The following is a 21,778-nucleotide window of genomic DNA, read 5'->3' as shown; positions in this document are numbered from 1 at the left end:
TCGAGGTCATCAGTCCCTTGTTTCCAGTAAAATAATTACACAAAGGAAAGAAGACAAGAAAGGAGATGTACAGCACAATAACAAGAGAAAAGAAGAACCATAAGAACGACAGAATGACAACCAATAATACTATGGACAAAAACAATGAGAAAGCCAGCCACTCTGCAACACATTAAAACATCCACCCTGAAGCATTAGAGTGAAGAACACTAAGGGACAAAGGACATGTGCTAAGACTTGCACAGAATTATAGAACCCACCATCATGTATAAAATATAAAACTAAATTAACCAATGAGGCACTGTCAGCTAAAATTAATGGCAACGAGTCCGGTAACTGAAGAGTCTGCCGCAGGGCAGCCAAAGAAGGACAGCTCACCAAAGATATGCACCACTGTCAGCTGGACGCCGCACCACCACTGAGGTGGGTCATCACAGTGCAGGAGGTAGTCATGTCACCCGAGCGTGGCAAATGCAGAGGCGGCAGAGAACCACAGAGACCCTGCGAGAAGCCCCCATGGAGGACTGCCACACATCTGTAGTCTCCTTAATGGCACGCAGTTTGTTGTGCATGCTGAGGTTATGCCATTTCGCCTCCCAAAGCTGCAAATTCTTGCGGCGTAGTACTGAAAGCAGGTCAGTTGCAGAGAAGCTGACCTCCATGAGCTGTTTCCGCATAGCCTGTTTGGCCAGCCTGTCAGCAAGTTCGTTGCCAGGGATTCCGACGTGACCTGGGGTCCAGACAAACACCACTGCACAACTGGACCGTTCCAGGGCATAGATAGACTCTTCGATGGTCGCTATCAAAGGATGACGAGGGTCAAGAGGTTGGAGGCAGCTCAAGGAGTAAGTACACAGAAGAAACACCTCCCTAGGGCTTAAATGGATTTGCTCAAAAACACGAGATACAGCCACCAGCTCGGCCATGAAAACACTGCAGCAATCAGTCAAGGAATGCTATTCAATATGTCCTACGTGGACAGTCGTGAAGCCGACGGGAGCATCAGCCGTCGAGCCATAGGTGTAAACAACCTCGTGGCCTCAGTACTTCAAGAATTGAGAGGAAGTGGCAGAGGGAGCCGCGGGGTTAACTGAGTCCTTAGGGCCATGTGAAAGATCCAGGCAAAGCTGCGGCCTAGTTTAACACCATGGAGGTGTATGTGATTGGACCTCAAATATAGGTGGTAAAGGCAAGACTTCAGTTCAGAAAGACGGGATTGGACATGAACTGCAATTGGAAGCCCTGACCTGGCCCACTGATGCGGGAGATGAACAGCCGTGGATGGGGAAAGGAGACCGTGATTCGGATGCGCACCGGATCTATGAACGTGTGCTACGTTAACTGACCAACAGTTGCGCACGCCTAAGCTGCAATGGAGGCGCTATAGCTTCCACAAGGACACTGGTCACCGGACTCATCCTGAAAGCTCCTGTCACTTGGCGCACGTCACAGTAGTGCACCGGGTTAAGTAAACGAAACTCTGAGGGTGTTGCCGAACCATAAACCAGACTCCCACAGTCAAAACAGGATTGAACAAGGGCTCTGTAGAGCTGCAGTTGCATAGAGCGATCTACACCCCAGTTGGTGTTGCTCAGGCAGAGGAAGGTATTGAGGTGATACCAACACTTCTGCTTAAGCTGGCGAAGGTGAGGAAGCCAAGTCAATAAGGCATCGAAAACCAATCCTAAGGACCGATATGTCTCCATTACAGTGAGTGGATCATCATTAAGGTAAAGTTCTGCTTCTGGATGAACGATACGACACCGACAGAAGTGCATAACACACGACCTTGGGGCCGAAAACTGGAAACCATGAGCTACAGCCCAACACTGCGCCTTGTGGATGGCTCCCTGTAGGCACCGTTCAGCAACACTAGTACTGGTGGAACAGTATGAAATACAGAAGTTGTCTACATATAGAGAAAGCAAGACGGACGGCCCTACAGCTGCTGCTAGACCATTAATGGCCACTAAAAATAGAGTGACACTGAATACAGAGCCTTGTGGGACCCCATTCTCCTGAATATGGGGGGAGGGGGGGGGGGGGGGGACTATGGGAGGCACCAACTTGGACTGGGAAGTACAAAGCAACATGAAATTATGGATAAAAATCTGGAGTGGGCCGTAGAGACCCCAATCTTATAATGTAGCAAGGATATGAGGTCGTCAGGTCACGTCATACGCTTTTCGCAAATCAAAAAAGACGGCAACCAACTGTTGGCGTCTGGAATAGGCTGTTCGGGTGGCAGACTCGAGCGACAAGATTATCAATGGTAGAGCGACCCTGGTGGAAGCAGCCAACACACCATACGTTCCAGCAGTTTACAAAGAACATTGGTGAGGCTGATGGGCCGACAGCTATACACATCAAGTGGGTTTATACCAGGTTTGAGCACTGGAATGATGGTGCTCTCCTGCCATTGCGATATAAAGACACCATTGCACCAGATCCGGTTGAAGATGACAAGGAGACATCACTTTTAGTCAGATGAGAGAGGTTTTATCACCTGACTATGGATCGGATCTGGTCCAGGAGCTGTGTCAGGGCAATATGCAAGGGCACTGAGGAGCTCCCACTCTGTAAATGGAGCATCATAGGATTAACTGTGGCGTGTAGTAAATGAGAGGGCTTTCCCTTCCAGTCGCTTTTTGAGAGTGCGAAAGGCTGGGGGGTAATTCTCCGATGCAGATGCCTGAGCAAAGTGCTCGGTAATCACGTTTCCATCGGTACATAACACACCATTTATGTTAACACTGTGAACATCTGTTAGGGTCTGGTAACTGAAGAGACATTTGATCTTTGCCCAGACTTAGGAAGGTGACATATGGCACCCAATTGTCGAGACATCTCTCCCAACACTCCTGCTTCCGTTGTTTGATAAGTTGGTCAATGCAAGCATGGAGCCGCTTAAAGGCTATGAGGTGCTCCAGGGAAGAGTGCTCGCCAACGGTCTGTAACTGCTTCAGCGATGTCTGGTGACCACCAAGAAACTTCCTTTCACTGGGACACCCTAAAGAGCGAGAGATTGTGTTTTCTGCCACAGAAACGATTGTTGTAGTCACCTGCTCAACCATCACATCAATTTTTCTATGTAGGGAAGAATCAACAGTGACCACAGAGGTTAAAGTTTCCCAGTCTGCCTTCTTTAAAGCCCATCTGGGCAGGCGTCCGTGGGCTTGATGCTGGGGCAGTGACTGGCAGATGAGGAAGTGGTCACTACTACACAGGTCGCCGTGTTCTCTCCAGCTGATAGATGGGAGAAGTCCTGGGCTGCAAATTGATAAATCAATGGCCGAGTAAGTACCTCAAGCCACACTTTAATGTGTGGTGGCCCCAGTATTTAAGATGCAGAGGTTGAAGTGAGACAGTGAAGTTTTGACATCCCTGCCTCAGCCAGTAAGCACGGTGCAACCCCACAAGGGGTTATGGGCATTAAAAACTCCCAAAAATAGGAAAGGTTTAGGGAGTTGATCAATCAGTGCAGTTAATAGATTCCAGGATATTACACCATCTGGAGGAAGATATACATTGCAGACAGTTATTTCCTGCGTCATCCTTATTCTGACAACCACAGCTTCACTATAGACTGAGTTTAGGACATAAATGCAAACTCCACCTGACACTATTACAGTCATTATGGTTCCTGTGGTATCCCTTATAGCCGCAGAGGGCATGGGTCAGCATTGCTGGGAACCACACTTCCTGGTAGGCAATGCAGAAAACAGGTGTAAAGCTTAACAGTTGCTGAGGCTCAGCCAGGCGGTGGAAAAAACTGCCACAATTCCACTGGAGGAAGACGTCATCTTGAGATGGGGAAGGCGTGGAACATTCAACTAGGCAGTTTACGCCTCAGTGTCACCTGCTGCCACCGATTTTTTTTCCCGAGCAATCTATATCCATTTTGTCTGACAATCCAGTAAGATCTAGGTCCTCAGACAGATCTAGGTCCGCAGACACAGAGCTTGTAGATAGCAGTGGTGTGGGTGCCACTGCAATTCACTTGGTTTTGGGAACCTTCTTTTTGGATTTCTCTCACTGTTCCTTGGGGTTCCTTGGCTGAGAGGACTTCACTGATTCAGTCTCCGAGACTGAGGATGAGCCTGAAGCCCTGCGACTAGCTGCTTTTGGGGTCTTCAGGCACTGGCAGGTGTCACTCTTCCCACTAGCAAAAGCCTGGGAAGGGAGTGACCCAAGGGACTCCTTCCTAGCGAGAGCAGCCGAAGAAGTTTTACACTTCTCCAACTTAGAAGTGGGGATGTATGTCCCTGATGGTGGTGGGCAGGGGGGGGGGGGGGGGTAGGGGGGATGCTGCTCCTCTAGGTGGTGCAGGAGCAAAAGGGAGGGAAGTGCCCCTCATGGGCACAGGATGTAGGCGCTCAAATTTCCTCTTAGCCTCACTATACGTCAATTGGTCCAGGGTCTTTTACTCCACAATTTTCCTTTCTTTCTAGAGAATCCTGCAGTCTGGTGAGCAAGGTGAATGGTGCTCTCCACAGTTGACACAGATGGGAGGTGGGACACATTGAGTATTGGGATGTGATTGGTGTCTACAATCTCGACATGTGACACTGGAAGTACAGCAGGAAGACATAATCAAACTTCCAACATTTAAAGCACCACATTAGGGGAGGGATATAGGGTTTCGTATCACAGTGGTAGACCATCACCTTGACCTTCTTGGGTAATTTATCACCCTCGAAGCCTAAGATGAAGGCACCGGTGGAAACCTGATTATCCCTCGGACCCTTGTGGATACGCCAAATGAAATCTACTCCTCACCGTTCTAAATTGGTGTGCAGCTCATCATCAGACTGCAAAAGAAGGTTTCTGTGAAATATGACACCCTGGACCATATTTAAGCTCTTACGGGGTGTGATGGTTACAGAAACATCCCCAGCTTGTCACAAGTGAGTAACGCCCGTGACTGGGCAGAGGATGCTGTTTCAATCAAGACTGACCAAGATCTCATTTTGAACAAGCCCTCCATCTCCCCAAACTTGTCCTCTAAATGCTCAACAAAAACTGAGGCTTCATTGCGTGTCATCCACCCTGATGCCACCCACTCCGCCCTCACCATGGGCGCCACCCAGCTGCACGCAGCAAAAGCCACTTTGCAGGATGGTCATTGCCGGAGGTCCCGATGCCACAGGGGGATGGGCATCTTCCCCTTTGGCATATGTGAGAAGGTGTAGGTATCAGTAGAGTGATCCCTGTGTGGTCAGGGGCTACAACCAACAGGGTACATGGTGGCCCCACCACAACAGACTGGCTACCATGCTGGATATCAGGTGCAACCAAGCAAACAAGTCTATTATCAATGTCAGTGTAGAAAACGATACTGCACCGTAGTTGGAAAAATACGCACCCAGGAGGGTGACCTCGCCCAACAGTTGGAGAATGAGCAGAAGTGCAGATCCAAGTCAATGAAGGATGCGATTGGTCTCGGCACACGATGGACACGATGCATCATGTAAGGCGCCCTTCCCCAATTGGCTCGCTCTTCAGGAACATTTTGAAAAATGGAGGTAAAACCCTACAGGGGACCATCACAAAGGCCGAAACATGCGATACTCCTTTTAGACGCCTCTTACGACAGGCAGGAATACCTTGGACCTATTCTAACCCCCGGACCCGCAGGGGAGACAAATAATATTTTGTGGTAAATTAACATCAGAGACATGATAAATATTTTATATACAATAGTGACAAGTAAGAACAGTTTCCCATCCGTGGGCAAAGAAAAAACTTAACCTCATGATACAAAGTGAGATTTTCACATAAACTAGTTCAAAGGTATTGGAAATTGACCTTCTTGTAAGTTTCAAGTTTGCATACTGCCAAAACCACACGATGCATACAATGCACAGACATTCCTGAAGTATGCTCATAAGTTACATCGTGTGCTGATCAAGATGTATGTCAAGAAATAGTATTAGAGGCAGTGGACTTGGATTATTGCTATTATGGATGTGTGTGTGTGTGTGTGTGTGTGTGTGTGTGTGTGTGTGTGAGAGAGAGAGAGAGAGAGAGAGAGAGAGAGAGAGAGGGGGGGGGGGGGGGTGCATTAAACTGCAAAGAAATAATACCCATATTATCTAAGCAGCAGCAGCTGCTTGGCAAGTAACAGAGTAATGAAACAAACAAACAAACTTGGAGAACACCCTCTCAGAGTTTAGCTGTACACAACTCTTCCACATCTTAGATCAACCTTGCATGAACTTCTGCTGCGAATTAAGAGATTGGAACACTGGACATGAAAAAAAATTGAATTGTCATCCAGAAAATCCATCTGCATGTATTTTTATCATTCAAATAATTTTACATCAGTTAAGCCTCATATAAATGGTACCATTTTAAATTTAAACAACTCAGATTTCTGTGTGTTTTGTGACAAATTAAAATGGCATTTATACATTAATGAGATAAGAGTCACTTGACAGGAAGCACTTAAAATCCTAAAATAACTTAGCAAACAAACACGAGGACCCAACAGAGGTCTCACCCTCTGCAGTTTTACAAAAGGTTTCTTTGATACAGACTTCAATAAGCAGATATATAAAAGCTGTTGGACATTGTCGCATTGAGGGATTTTAGTAATGACCAGCCCCAAAAATAGCCCATGTTATAAGGTTGGAAAACAATGATTTAACCATGAGCTGTCTCAAATATTGGCCCGACCAAGAGAACTTTCAATTGATACAAATTTAGAAATGAAACCAATCATTGTAACTTTGTGTCACAGTTTGAGATAAAGGGGTTATGGGTTATGAGATAGTAATCCTGATCTAATGCACAGCATGTGCAAATAATAAGGTGGGGGGGGAGGGGGAGGGGGAGGGGGCATGTGAGTACTCCTGCCATCCAAGCACGAGAAGATAAAATAATTATGTTTTTAAATGTTAGAAAACTACACAGTAATGTAGTCCTAGGAAAGTATTACTATAGTTCAGATCCATGAAGTACATGAATCTGGAATTGAATTCAACATACAATAGTCTGCTGCCACATACCGTTTGAAAATATGAAGGCTACCAATACTAAGCAAGACAATACCAAAATTCTGTGACACCCTTACACAACTTCCCACACTACTACAGTTTCAAATCAACTATACAAATTTCTCACAACACAAAACCAACAATTAAAAAATATAAATGTGTGATTGTTTTCATGGTACTAAGTATGGACTCTAGCTACCATAATATTTACCATATTTACCAGATTATAAGATGAGGGTTTTTCCCAAATTTGTCATTCAAAAAATACGACATCTTATATTCGCAAATTAAACTATTGCTTTGGTCATTAATATTTTTACATTGTTTAATAGATTAATATAAAGATTGTCTTCTATTTGTAGGCCATGCTTCGGCTATAGCTGTTTCATGCATATTTATTTTGAACAATCTCACATTCAAATAAGCTCAAGACTTCCAGGTACGCAGAAAATCTTGATAAGCGTTGACCTTGCTTGAACACCCACACATTTGACTTGTGGCTCCAGTGCAATGGAGATGCCAGAAACTATGAACTAGCCACTACAACAACATAATGCTCTACTTAAAAAGTGACAATTCTGTGGAACACAGGAGGAAATAAAATTAAATTCTATCAACTTATCAAACTTGTTGTATCTGAACAAGTTTGCAGTAGAAGTTCTCGTACATGTATGGATACTGTATACAAACATTTCTGCTGCTTTTTAAGTAAAGGTAACGTTCAAAGGTTAAAATCTCTTCCTTCAAAAACAATAACTATATTCTGAATCCAAGTCAATATTTTACTGATTATGAGAAACTGTAATGATTCGCAAAATGGGTCGCAAATGAAAAATTTAGTTGCTGTTCACGTATTAGAACACCAGGGAATTATGTTACCAGCTTCTAATCAGCTTTAGAACAAGATGGGGACACAATCAGATGAAAGAAGAAAGAAAATTAATCCAAAATTAAATGTGTAACGAAAAGATATAACACATTAAATTACATTAGATTAATAGTTTAATAAGGAAATTTGGAAGATGCTGAGAAAGTAGAGGCTGCTGCACTCTTGTTTCAAAAGAGAATGCGCAAATGATAACAAGCAAAGATTAGTAGAGATTCATGCGTCTGTGGAACGATCTGCACATGAAGCATACAGTAACAACCACCCTCACACCTTAGCAGAAGATCTGACAAAGAACCTGAAAAAATTCTGGTGCAACGTAAAATCGCTCAGAGAGTCTGAGGCTTCCACTCAGGCCCTTGTTGACCATTCCAGTGTGGCACTTGATGATAATAAAATGAAAGCAAAGTTTTAAATTTTCTATTCAAGAAATTGTTCTCACAGGTGAATTGCACACAAACATACCATCATTTGACCATCAGACAGAATCCCTTATAGACGACATAGTAATACACACTTCTGGCATAGAGAAACAACTGAAAGATTTGAAAGCAAATAAATCACTAGGTCTGGATTGAATCCCAATTTGGTTTTACAAATGGACCTGAAAAATTACAGAGCAATATTCGTAACTTTGGTTTGCTGCAAAATCCTTGAACATATAATATGTTCAAATATAATAAACTTTCTAGAGACAGAGAAGCACTTGTCCACGAATCAGTATGGTTTTAGGAAGCATCGCTTGTGTGAAACTCAGCTTGCCCTATACTCACACCATTTACTGTGAACTATAGATGAAGGTCAAAGGTCAACAGGTAGATTCCATTTTTCTACATTTCTGGAAAGCATTTGACATGGTGCCCCATTGCAGGCTGTTAATGTTGGTACAAGCATATGGAACATATTCACAGAGACGGGAGTGGCTTGAAGACTTCTAAAGTAATAGAACCCAGTATGTTGTACTCATGTTTGATGTCCATCAGAGACGAGGGTATCATCAGGATTGCCCCAGTGAAGTATTATAGGACAACTGTTTTTCTCTATATACATCAACAATTTGGCAGATAGGGTGGGCACCAATCTGCAGTTGTTTGCTGATGATGCTATTGTGTACAGTAAGCCATCAAAGTTGAGTGACTTAAGGAAGATACAAGATGACTTGGACAAAATTTGGAGACAGATCACTCTAAATATGGAAAAATATAAATTAATGTGGATAAGTAGGAAGAACAAACCTGTGAAGTTCAGTTACAATATTTGTCAAGTCATTTAAATATCTAGGCGTAACGTTGTAAAGCAATGTGAAATGGAACAAACATGTGAAAACTGTGGTAGGAAAAGTGAATAGTCGACTTTGGTTTATTGGGAGAATCTTATGAAAGAGTGGTTCACCTGCAAAGGAGGATGCATATAGAATGCTGGTGGCAACCTATTCTTGAGTACTGTTCAAGTGTTTGGGATCTGTACCAGGTCAGATTGAAGGGAGACATTGAAGCAATTCAGAGGTGGGCTGCTACATTTGTTACCCACTGATTCAAACAACACGTGTGTTACGGAGATGCTTCAGAAACGTAAATGGGAATCTCTGGAGTGAAGGCGATGTTCTTTTCAAGACACATGTTGAGAAAATTTAGAGGACTGGCATTTAAAGTTGACTGCCAAACGATTCTACTGCCACCAACACTCACTGCGTTTAAGGACAATGAAGGTAAGATTCGAGAAATTATGGCTCATACAGAGGCACATAGATAGTCATTTTTCCCTTGGTCTGTTTTTGAGTTGAACAGGAAAGGAAATGGCTAATAGTGGTACAGGGTACCCTCTGCCAAGCACCGTACAGTGGCTTGTGGAGTATCTACGTAGATGTAAACCGAGTACAACTGTTATTATAAGAATAAATTGCAGTGGAATGGCCTGCTGTGGAGATCAAACCAACGGATGTCACTAACTTTTGTTCTTTGGGGTACACAGTGCAAAACATGTCTTTCAATGACATGATTATTACAGATATCAGCCAGCTACACAGCTCTGCAAATGGTTTTTATTTTGTATCATTCATGATAAGCCCATTTCAGCATATTGCCATCATCAGGTGCTGGTCTTAATATAATGATCTGTATGATCAGCAAAGTTGTAATACATTGTTAGGTGTTTTTACCTTACATGTAACATCATTGCTGTAGTGTCTTTTTTAAGAATCATTACTTTCTCTTACGTGTACACTGGAGACGTATATCTGATTTCAGTTGGTTTGAATGTGTGCTATTTCTCTGACAGCTTGCATGACAGTGGATTAGTGACATTACATGTTTACATAGTTACCATTACAAATAAGTGATATGTGGGAACTCAGTTGTTGTTTATTATTATTATTATTATTATTATTATTATTATTATTATTATTATTATTATTATTATTATTATTATTATTGGTTTGGTTCAAATATTATGTTTTTGCCTGGAGTTTGGTTTAGTTATATTTGAGATTTTTATTTTACATTTTTAATCTTTTCTTAACGATTTTGTTATTGTCTTCGATTTATGTAGGTGTTACGGCTGTGTTACATTCTTCACGTTGTTATTGCTGTTACTATGGATATTTGTTATTTAGTGTCCCCGATTTATTACTTTACCAGTTTAAAGTTTTCTATGTACTTTTTGTATTTTAGGTTGGTTTGTTCGTCCAGTAAATTTTTAGGGTTATGTATGCATGCCAATATATCTATTTCCTCATGGATGTTCCCTCCTGCATAATATGGAGGATTTCCAGTGCTTTGTCTATAGGTTTTACATATTGTTTTTCTGTTTGTAAATGTTGAAAAAATGTGGATGGGTTGTTTTTACTATCTCTGGGGTGATCTTCATATTTAATTTTGAAGTTTCTACTGGTTTGTCCTATGTAGAATTTGTGGCACGTGTAACACATGCATACAGCAACCCTACAAATTTACTGAACGAATAAACCCACCTAAGCACAAAAAGCACATAGAAAACTTTATTCACATTACAAATCAAGAAAATGGGTAAAGTAATAAACCATAGCCGCTAAATAACACTATCCACAGTAACAGCAATAATGACATGAAAAGCATAAAACAAAGACACAACACTAACATTAATCATAGGCAATAACAAAATTATTATAAAAAAATTAAAAATGTAAAATAAAAATTTCAAATAAAACTAAAACAACTCCATGCAAAAACATGATTAGAAACAAACCACCACTTATTTATACTGGTGACTATGTTAACATGTAATATCGCTGATCCACTATCATCCAAGCTGTCTGAAATATAGTACACATGGAAACCAACTAAAATCAGATATACATATCCTGTGTACACCTAGGAGAAAGTAGCGATTCTTAAAAAGACACTACAGCAATGATGTTACATGTAAGGTAAAAACATCTGAAGACGTATTATAACTTTTCTGATCATAGTTACAGACCAATATATTAAGACCATCACTTAATTATGTATTTAGAGAGCACCTGATGATGGCAATGTGCTGAAATGGGCTCACTGTGAAAGACACAAAATAAAACAACTTACATACCACTGTAGCTGACATATTCATAATAAGATGTCACTGAACTGTGGGACAAGTGGAAGTTAGAGAACTGGACTGAATTGTAATTGTGACCTGCTGTTACTTATGACCTGCACGCTGCTCAAGCTCAGCACTATGGAACACTGGAGGAGGAACAGTGACAGCAGCTTGGCTGGGAACTACAATGAGTGCCAGGAGGAGTGTTGAGTGGGCAGAAAATTTTGTCATGCAGCCAACCACGAGCATGAATACTGTGTACTTTGACTTTTTATAAACACCTACCATGTCTAAATGGGAGTTTGTCTGAATCCATTTGCACATGCAATCAAACTGACTTTAAAATTGGATAAACACTCAACAACATCATACAATTATGCACAAGATGCTGAAAGTCTGGATTAGGGACAGTGGCATACTTACAAGTTTCATGCAGCAATGCTGTTGGTGCTAACCATGAGATATGACAGGTAGGATAAGGGTGTGTCAGCTGCTAGTTCTACACAGCCAATGAGAGGTGGATGATATGTTTGGAAGCAAGAAACATTTTAACATCTTCACATCAACATAGACGTGAAAGCCACTGTGTGTTCGGGGAGGGGCAGAGGGGGGGGGGGGGGGGAGAAAAAAAAAGAAAAAACAACAGCTGTGGTCTCAGCGAACTACTTGTGACAATAAAGATAAATGTTTCGCAGATGTCTTGTTACAATGGTGATTAAAAACTGTAGTACCACAGATGACAAGCTAAGTAAACAAAAATGGCAATGAAGTTAAAAATTAAACAATTTCTTTTTATTTCTCCTTGTATTAGTAAAAATTAAGACAGTAAATGGTATAAGTTATTGAACTGATATGTTAACTTTTCAGACTGATACCTTGCATCAATAAAAGTTTGTAATTTTGATTCGTCAGAATACATTAAAAAAATAAATTTCTCTCAAGAAGCCTCCTTTTTTTAAAAAAAATAAAAAAGGGGTGCTATCTTCTATTTAGGGTTGTCTTATACTCGGGTAAATATGGTACATAACATATAACTTTACAATAATAACTGATCACCATAGTATCAGCTACAGCCCATAGTTTTGTGCTTTATGATGTAAGCTTCAGTCAAATTGTGCTTTACTAAAGCAAAATAATATTCAACTAATCACAATCATCTTTTTTTCCTTTGTTCATGCACAATTATGATGCTAATATTCATATATTCAATTAACTGTGCTTATATCGTATCCTCTTTAACACCACCACCAACACCATTACTATTGGGAAACAGGTCAAACAACAAATGTTACTGTTAAGTAACCGAGTTTCCATACACAAGATGTCTTAGACCAAGCTAATCCCTTCATCACCTAATCAAAATAATTCCCGTTTTGATATACCTGAGGCAACATACCTATGTACATGTTGTCTCATTTCTGCTGCCACAGAACTCTGAAGATCAGTGCTCTGAAAAATGATGAATCTCACTAACAATTATCTTGCACTTTCATTTTCATGAATTTATTTCTTGTGCATCTGTAATAAACACATAGGTTCAATATAACCTTTCTCAATCTTCTTTACATCCATTACAGAACATGTACAGCTCTTCTCCTCATTATGACAGAAATAATCTACATTACAACACAAGTCATCGTGGCACAACTGTATTAAACACTTGGTGACATCCTCAACAATGTATTTAGTTTGCAAGCTTTGTATATAAGTTTTTTTTTTTTTTTAATGCGGACATTTTTAAGTTAGGCTTTACCATTACTGTTACTGACATTACAGTTTTTATTGTTTACAGTATGTAACAGTCTTTATATTAAGCAAGTTGACTTGACTGGTCTGAAACCTAACCAAATTCCCCACAGATTTTTCGGTTGTGTGTTTTAGTCAGATACTGTCCCTCACAGTAAATTTATTTTTCCTCCCTCCATCTTACTATACATTTCTTGAGAATTTAACATCACATCAGCAGTACAATCATCAATGGAACATCACTTAACATTTTTCCTGAGATTGAAAAATGCATCTGTTGAAGGAAATGCCCAGCATTTACCTAGATAAATTATAGCTACCTGAACTAAGGTGATATCAAATAAAAATATGTTCTGAATAACAATTCGGTTATTATGTCACAGTGCAACCAACACGGTTAGGTCCAATGTTCCACAAACATGAATATCATTTAGAGAAAACAAATTCTCTGCATTGCCCTAATACTCAAATTCTCCAATGTATTTCCGAACACGGCTAACATGAAACTTCCTGGCAGATTAAAACTGTGTGCCATACCAAGACTCAAACTCAGGACCTTTGCCCTTCGCAGACAAGTGCTCTATTGACAGAGCTACGTAAGCACAATTCACGACCCATCCTCAAATCTTTACTTCTGCCAGTACCTCATCTCTTACCTTTCAAGAGCACTTTCCCGTGAAAAGAAAATTTCCTGTGTCCGAGTCTCGGTCCAGCACACACTTAATTTCCAGGAATTTTCATATCAGCAGGTAGTCTGCTCCAGAGTGAAAATTTTGTCCTCTTAACTTATAGTTCACACAAAGTTCTTTCAATAGCAGGAGGACTTTTGCAGATGCTTAAAATCAACAACAATGCTGTTCTCGTATGTATACATCCAATTCATGAAGTGTTTCTTCACAGAACTACATTGTCCATTGCAGTCTTCTAAAAGGATTACATTTTCTGCCTGGCAGATTTTCAATGTATATAAGCTTTCATCCCCTGAGATAGATACTATGCAGTACCTGTTTAAACAAAATAGGAATACTTTCTCTCTGGTCCTTAAACATTTCATAGCAACACTAAATACAATCTTTCATTGAGCAATTTATAGCAAACATACTGCATCCCTAAGCATATACTGATAATGACATAAATCAATCCAAACAAATCTGTGCTATCAGACTTCCTCTAACTCTTTTCTACATTTACAACAAATAAGTTTCAGTATGATACACATCTAATGAGACATCAAAACTTCCGTAAATCTCATTCAGACATGCATAGTTCTCATTTGTTTTCATAAGTCACAAATTTATTTGTGTTTCATAAGTGCTAGTAACTCCTATAAAGACAATCTTACATGCCATTTAAATGAAGATTTATGGTTCTCTCACTAGCATCCTGTGTTTACACTGAACTGATAACTAAGGATATCATCTGAACCTGGCACCACTTTATTTTTTTCAGCTACCTTTTTCCAGTCATCTTTATTAGCATTTGATAAATTACCACTTGACTGAATCATGTCTATTTATTTGATAAATTCTTTTGAATGTATGGGCCCACAGCCATTGCGAATTTCATGAAGGAAACCATTTTTCCATGTAGGCCGTTTTATTTTGAAATTCTGAACTAAGCTCTTTCTTTCAAAATACACTGAAGAGCCAAAGAAACTGGTACATCTGCCTAATATCGTGTAGGACCCCCACAAGCACATAGAAGTGCCACAACACAGCGTTGCATCAACTTGACTAACATCTAAACTAGTGCTGCAGGGAACTGACACCATGAATCCTGCAGGGCTGTCCATAAATCTGTAAGAGTACGAGGGGGTGGAGATCTCTTCTGGACAGCACATTGCAAGGCATCCCAAATATGGTCAATAATGTTCATGTCTGGGGAGTTTGGTGGCCAGTGGAAGTGTTTAAACTCTGAAGAGTTTTTCTGGAGCCACCCTGTAGCAATTCTGGACATGTGGGGTGTCGCATTGTCCTGCTGGAATTTCTGAAGTCCGTCGGAATGCACAATGGACATGAATGGATGCATGTGATCAGACAGGATGCTTATGCAATTGTCATCTGTCACAGTCTTAACTAGGTGTATCAGAGGTCCCCATCACTCCACCTGCACATGCCCCACACCATTACAGAGCCTCCATCAGCATGAACAGTCCCCTGCTGACATGCACGGTCCATGGATTCACGAGATTGTCTCCACACACCTACATGTCCGTCTGCTCAATACAATTTGAAACGAGACATGTGCGACCAGGCAACATGTTTCCAGGCGTTAAAAGTCCACTGTCGGTGTTGGTGAGCCCAGGCGAGGTGTAAAGCTTTGTGTCGTGCAGTCATCAAGGGTACACGAGTGGGCCTTCGACTCCGAAAGCCTATATCAATGGTGTTTCATTTAATGGTATGCACAATGACACTATGGCCCAGCATGGAAATCTGCAGCAATTTGTGGAAGGATTGCACATCTGTCACGTTTAATGATTCTCTTCAGTTGTCATTGATCCCAGTCTTCAAGGATCTTTTTCCAGCTGCAGCGATGTCTAAGATTTGATGTTTTACCGGATTCTTGATATTCACGGTACACTCGTGAACTGTAATTTCCTGGCAGATTAAAACTGTGTGCTGGACCGACTGACTGATTGATGAATTCAGATAGTATGGGACCAAATGGCGAGGTCATCAGTCCCGCAATTCGAAAGTGAGTTACAGAAGAAAGAGGGTCTACTAAAAGTGGATGGATCCCATCAGAGCAGTCAAATTATAAAAGCATGAACCATAAAACACACACAGTAAAAGCATAGAAGGTGAGACTGTATGTAAAAACTGGAAAAAAATGGGAGACGGTCATCAGGTCACAGACTGAAGACTGCAAAAGGAGTCCCAACCACAACCATACCGCCCCCACTCCAAGACTAAAGGAGAACCTTGTATCTGGAAATAAAATCCACTTTGACGGAACAAACTGAAGACCAGGTCAACCATCCGTGGATTGGCTGCTAATATTAAATTTAAGGAAGCAGGAAGATTATACTTAGCATGAAGGGACGAAGAAGGGGACATGCCACCAATATGTGAGATTGTCAGCCTGGTGCCACAACCACATTGTGGAGGTGAGTTGTTATGTAGGAGGAAACAATGGGTGAGCCATGTATGGCCAATGCGTAACACAGTGGACTCCTTCCAACAGGGGAATAAATAAGTGCCCCAAACTGCAGTAGATTCCTTGATTGTGCGGAATTTATTACTAGGAGCAGTAGCGCTACAAATGGCATTCCACTGTTGGGCAAAGAGAGATACGATATAGATCCGCATATCTGCAGCTGTAATCATGAAAGGAAACGGGGTTAAGTATCTGCTTCTCTAGCCAAATGGTCTGCCAATTCATTCCCTGGGACTCCACACGACTTGGGACCCAGAGAAAGACGAGTTAACAGGTGGCAGGCTCAAAGGTGCCAGACCGAGACTCTGTTTCATATCAGCACACACTCCACTGCAGAGTGAAATTCTCATTCTACTCCTGAAATGGTTCAACAGGAAAATCCCCACTTCATTGCTACCTCTGAGATGCTGTGTCCCATCGCTCATGAGCAGACTATAACACCACTTTCAAACTCGCTTAAATCTCGATAACCTGTCATTGTAGTACCAGTAACGGATCTAACAACTGCGCGAGACACTTGCTGTCATATAGGCGTTTCTGACCACAGTGCTATATTCTGCCTGTTTACATACCTCTGTGTTTGAATATGCATGCCTATACCAGTTTCTTCGGTGCTTCACTGTAGAACAGCCTGCACAGGAAAACGATTTCCTTCACAATAGTCTGAAATTTTACAGCTTATACATATCGGTTAACCTGTTAGACACACTTATCATATAGCTTTCTACATGCTTTTAAAAGCTGCTAGTAACTGTTTTCTTTCTTTTACAGTACCCGTGAAACACCAAAAATCCCAAATTTCGTATCAGCGCACACTCCGAACAAAAATCTCATTCTGAAAATATCCCCTAGGCCGTGGCAAGCCATGTCCCCACAATATCCTTTCTTCCAGGACTGCTAGTTCTGAAAGGTTTGCAGAAGAGCTTCTGTGAGGTGTGGAAGGTAGTAGACAAGGTACTGGCAGAATTGAAGCAGTGAGGGCATGTCATGCTTGGGTAGCTCAGTCAGTAGAGCATTTGCCTGTGAAAGGCAAAGGTCCCAAGTTCGAGTCTTGTTCTGGCACACAGTTTTAATTTCCCAGGAAGTTTCAAATTTAACTGTGCGCTTCTCATGCAATTAAAGCTAATGAAAGTGTACAACACAGCACTGAATAAAAATTATAAAAATAAAGCTCCACGCAAATAATTTAGGTTACCTGGAATTGGTTACACAATGCACTAAGTTATTTTTATTGAAGGTATTAGTCCTCAAGGGAGTGTAGTTAAGCTTTCTCATTTTGTAAATTGAAATCGTCAACCAATTTATCAGTGTAAGATTGTAAATCATCATCATCATGGCAGAAGCAGAAGCAGCAGCAGCAGAAGCAGCTGCAACCACTTGATAACCAGTGCCGGACAATGGCTTTCTCTAGCCTTTTCTTAGTCATTACTTCAGTAAGTTATAAGCATGCATAATATCATTATTTGTCATGTGTATTTTCTTACTTTTTGGAACCAAATGAACTCATATGGTCCATCTACTATATTTATTTATGGCTGCGTGTCCTGTTCACTGCCATTTTATTTTAATTAGTCAATTATGTCTTCTGCCATTGTCTGAACATTTATGCATTATTTTCGCTATCTTACAACTGATTTTCAACCTCAAACTTACTGGAATAATTTGTTCTATTCATTGCTGAAACTTATCTGCATTAGAGGAAAACAGTAAAAGTCATCAGCCAAACAAAGGGAATTCAGATGTGTCCCACAAACACATATTCCTTTAATATTTTCACCTCTTTAATGATCAGAAATATTCTCCTAAGGCTACTGCGAATAGTTGGGGCGATACTGAATCATTTTCCCTGTCTCCACCTTCAGTCATGAATTTTCCTCTATTCTGATAAAGTATAATGAAAGCTTATAACAACAAAGTATACATTCTTCAGTATACAGTAACACAGGTTAGTTCAAAACTTTGTTTCACTAAAGCTACTGCTACAGATTTTGTTGAAACTGAGTCAAAATCATTCTCAAAATCAAAGAATCCCAAGACAATGCAGTAATTCAATTTCACTGGTATGTTCTGCAATTCTGTTTGTGACTTTCAAGTGGGCCATTGTGTGGACATCCACTTCCAAAGCCAGGATGGTCCTTTTCTCGATTAAAACACCATGCTTTTTCGATACAGAAAGTGAAAATTTTATGTAAATTACAGATATAACTATGATATGTCTATAATTGTGCCTTCAAGCCACTATTCTTGAAAATAAGAATGATTACAGCAATGTTCCAGTTATGGACAAATGCCTTCCTCTGCAGATACACTGCAAATACCTCTTGTATTACTTCAAATACAGACTTCTGATGAAACAAATTCGAACTGCATTTCTGAATCATCTGCTGAGCTATACAATCATTTGAAGAAACTTTAAATGCTTATACAATTTTCTCTTTGTTACTAAGTATTGTGCTACACTGACTCAAACTATAACACCTACCCTATATAAACCTATATTTTGCTTACTCACATTATTATTGCTTCCAACTGTTTTCTGTTATTGCAGTCTCATTATATCTTCCCACAACCTCCGGAAGACATTTATTGACAATTTTGTTGAGTACAGCAGGTTTCTGTTACTGTTTGCCTGGAATTTCCATCTCTTATTCAATGACTTCATTTTTCAACTTGAGATTTTCTTTATTTTTGCTTTTTTTTTTTACTGGAAAAATCTTTTATTGCTTGGGTAAGCACCTATCTTAAATAACTGCACATTTTGTCTATGTAAAATTTTTATTTTCTACGATAGTGAGCTTGTTGCTCAATCTCATATGATATCCCACCCCATTCTTAAATACATTCTCATTATCTACATTTAATTCCTATGCTCTTAGTTAATCTCTCTTTAATTCTGTCTCTATTAATGTTTCATGACTTGCAATTAAAAGTGGTTTAGGACTGTTACAGTCTGTATAATTTCTTTACAGCTTATAAACGAAATTTATTATATTTTGATCATTTTCATTGGTCATTGATAACATCTCCTGAAAGGAAGTATTTTTGTTCTTTTAAGTTCTACAAATGTATTCACTTCATGAATTCTGGTATTGGACCCAAAATTTTCCACCGGAGAATCATTTGAAAGTTTTTGTCCAACTTTTGGATCAAAGGTTCCCACATTATGCTGTGATTTATCAGCTCTATAGCTCTTTGCAGAGTTCATCTACCTCCCCACCACACTGTGAGCACCTTAATGCATAAACTTAAATAATTTTCATGAAATATCCTTTGTTTATGTTTAAAGGTAAAGTCTTACTGTTCCGAGAGCCATGCTTTCAATATCTGTAACATCCTTTTTAACTTCCTCGTTTACAATAAAGTCTACAAGTAAATCTGTTCACTGCATTGTTTTAAAACATTTGTCCCAATTTCAATAGAATGTGGTCTTTGTTTTCTTCTGCTATACTTCTGATAATCCTACTTCATTCCTTTTGGTATTATTTAATTTTTGTCTCAGCTCTGCTAACCTCTCCTTGGATTCAGCAGTTCAATTTGCTATCCAAAAAAGTAAGAATGGCTATAATGGCAGGTAGACCTCAGTGGAAGGGAGACCCTGGAGGTGTTGGGTTCACTCTCAGGTACAAAAGGGAATTTTTCCTCTTTCGAGTCCCTCCACAATGGCTTCAGCTCCACTCAGCCTGTTATCAAATTGAGTATCAAAGATATTTTCCAGAGGTGAAAGGTGGCCACAGCAATAGGCTTGTCACCTTTTCCTCTTAGTGCTGCAGCATATAAAAGGCTGTGTTACAGCTGCAGTAAGGCAAGACACTTGTTCATGGGTTGAGTGCCACAGACTTCATAAAGTAGCAGAAGTAGTTAGGTTTCTGAAGTCTATTTAGATTACCCTAGGGTTTCGAAGTGAACTATAGGCTGAAGTTCTTGCTTAAAGTCCCTCAATAACAACAAAAATGTAGGCAGACAGGCTGAAAGCCATACAGCAGGCCACTTGTGGCAATATGCTGACCTGGCATTGTGCCACAGCATTCACTGGGTGTCGCCATCTGCCTGCCAGTCAGTGCCTGGCCCATTACTGAAACCAGGAGACAATTCTGTATGCAATGCATGTGGCTAGCAGTTATAACAGCACAATAAATCCATTTTGGTGCAGATAATTGTATGCTGCTCAAGCAAGCAAGTCATCAGAGCATCAATGCCTTGAATTGGAACTCCACAGTCATCTTGATAGGACCACTTGCCATGCAGGTCTAACTGCCACTAGATGGATCTAGGATGGTTGGTTGGTTGGTTTGTGGGATGGAAGGAACCAGACTGCTACAGTCATCAGTCCCTTTTTCCAAAACTCGCAACACCTACACAGAATAAAAACAAACAATGGAACAGACAACAGACGACACGGTACAAGAAAGACTTTGAGACCAGACAAAAGGAATTAAAATCACACAGAGTGTGACAGTGGTTGGTCGACCATAGAGACAAAAAAGGAAAAGCCAACCACTGAGAAAAAACACTAAAAACTTAGTCTAAAATCGTAGGCCAAAGACTCAACACAAAAATGACAAACACTTAGATTAAGTGACAAAATCCCCCTGCCCAAATTAATCGCAAAACTAAACCTGCCATGGCAGTCTTATCTGTTAAAAGGGCAGGGAGCATATCAGGCAGCACAAATTTCAGCCTGAGCACACCTAAAAACAAAAATGTGGACCACCGTGTAAGCCGCCCCGCAGCAACATAGAGGCGGGTCCTCACGGCACAGTAAATAACTGTGCATCAGCCGGGAGTGGCCAATGCGGAGCTGACAACGGACGACTGAGTCCCTGCGACTGGCTTGCATGGACGACCGCCACACAGTCATCTCCTTGATAGGACAAAGTTTATTGGGTGTGGTCAGATTGCGCCATTCAGTGTCCCAAAGCGAGAAAACTTTGCGGCATAAGACTGCTCGCAAATCAGTCTCCAGGAGGCCAATGTCCAGAGTTGGTTTACTGGCAGCCTTTCTGTCCAAGCGGTCAACATCTTCATTGCCCGGGACGCCGACATGACCAGGGGTCCACACAAACACCACAGAGCGGCCGTAACAGGCAAGGGTATGGAGGGACTCCTGGATAGTCATCACCAGACGAGAGCGAGGAAACACTGGTCGATAGCTTGTAAACTGCTCAGGGAGTCGCTACAGATAACAAAGGACTCACCTGAGCAGGAGCGGATATTCTCTAGGGCACGAAAGATGGCAACCAGCTCAGCAGTGAAAACACTGCAGCCAGCCAGCCAGCCGCAATGAGTGTTGTTTGGAATGGTCCCCTAGAGTGAGAGTATAACCGAGACGATCAGCAACCGTCAGTGTAAACAATGTCAGAGCCCTGATACATGGCAAGGATGGATTGGAAGCCGCGGCGGAAGGCCTCAGGAAGGACAGAGTCCTTCAGGCCTCTGTGCC

The 21,778-nt window shown here is 41.0% G+C and overlaps 1 protein-coding gene across 4 annotated transcripts in view; it reads right to left on the bottom strand.

Moving 5' to 3' along the window:
- LOC126298624 (R3H domain-containing protein 4-like) overlaps window positions 1-21,778 on the bottom strand; it is a 114,588-nt gene that overhangs the window by 11,903 nt on the left and 80,907 nt on the right. Inside the window, exon 6 of one of the 4 annotated variants that reach the window (XR_007552632.1) lies at window positions 12,833-12,954. The exons of 2 other annotated variants lie outside the window; for them this stretch is intronic. Coding sequence is in view for 1 of the 2 variants with exons in the window: in XM_049990030.1 (XP_049845987.1) it covers window positions 12,878-12,885 (8 nt within the window). In the remaining variant the exon portion in view is untranslated. The remainder of the gene's footprint in view (window positions 1-12,832; window positions 12,955-21,778) is intronic. One more of the 4 variants, XM_049990030.1, reaches the window with a different exon arrangement.

This window comes from Schistocerca gregaria, chromosome X (genome assembly GCF_023897955.1).
Source record: "Schistocerca gregaria isolate iqSchGreg1 chromosome X, iqSchGreg1.2, whole genome shotgun sequence".
NCBI classification, from domain to species: Eukaryota; Metazoa; Arthropoda; class Insecta; order Orthoptera; family Acrididae; genus Schistocerca; species Schistocerca gregaria.
Note: the sequence above shows the minus strand (reverse complement) of the source record. Positions and strands in the feature narration are given on the sequence as shown.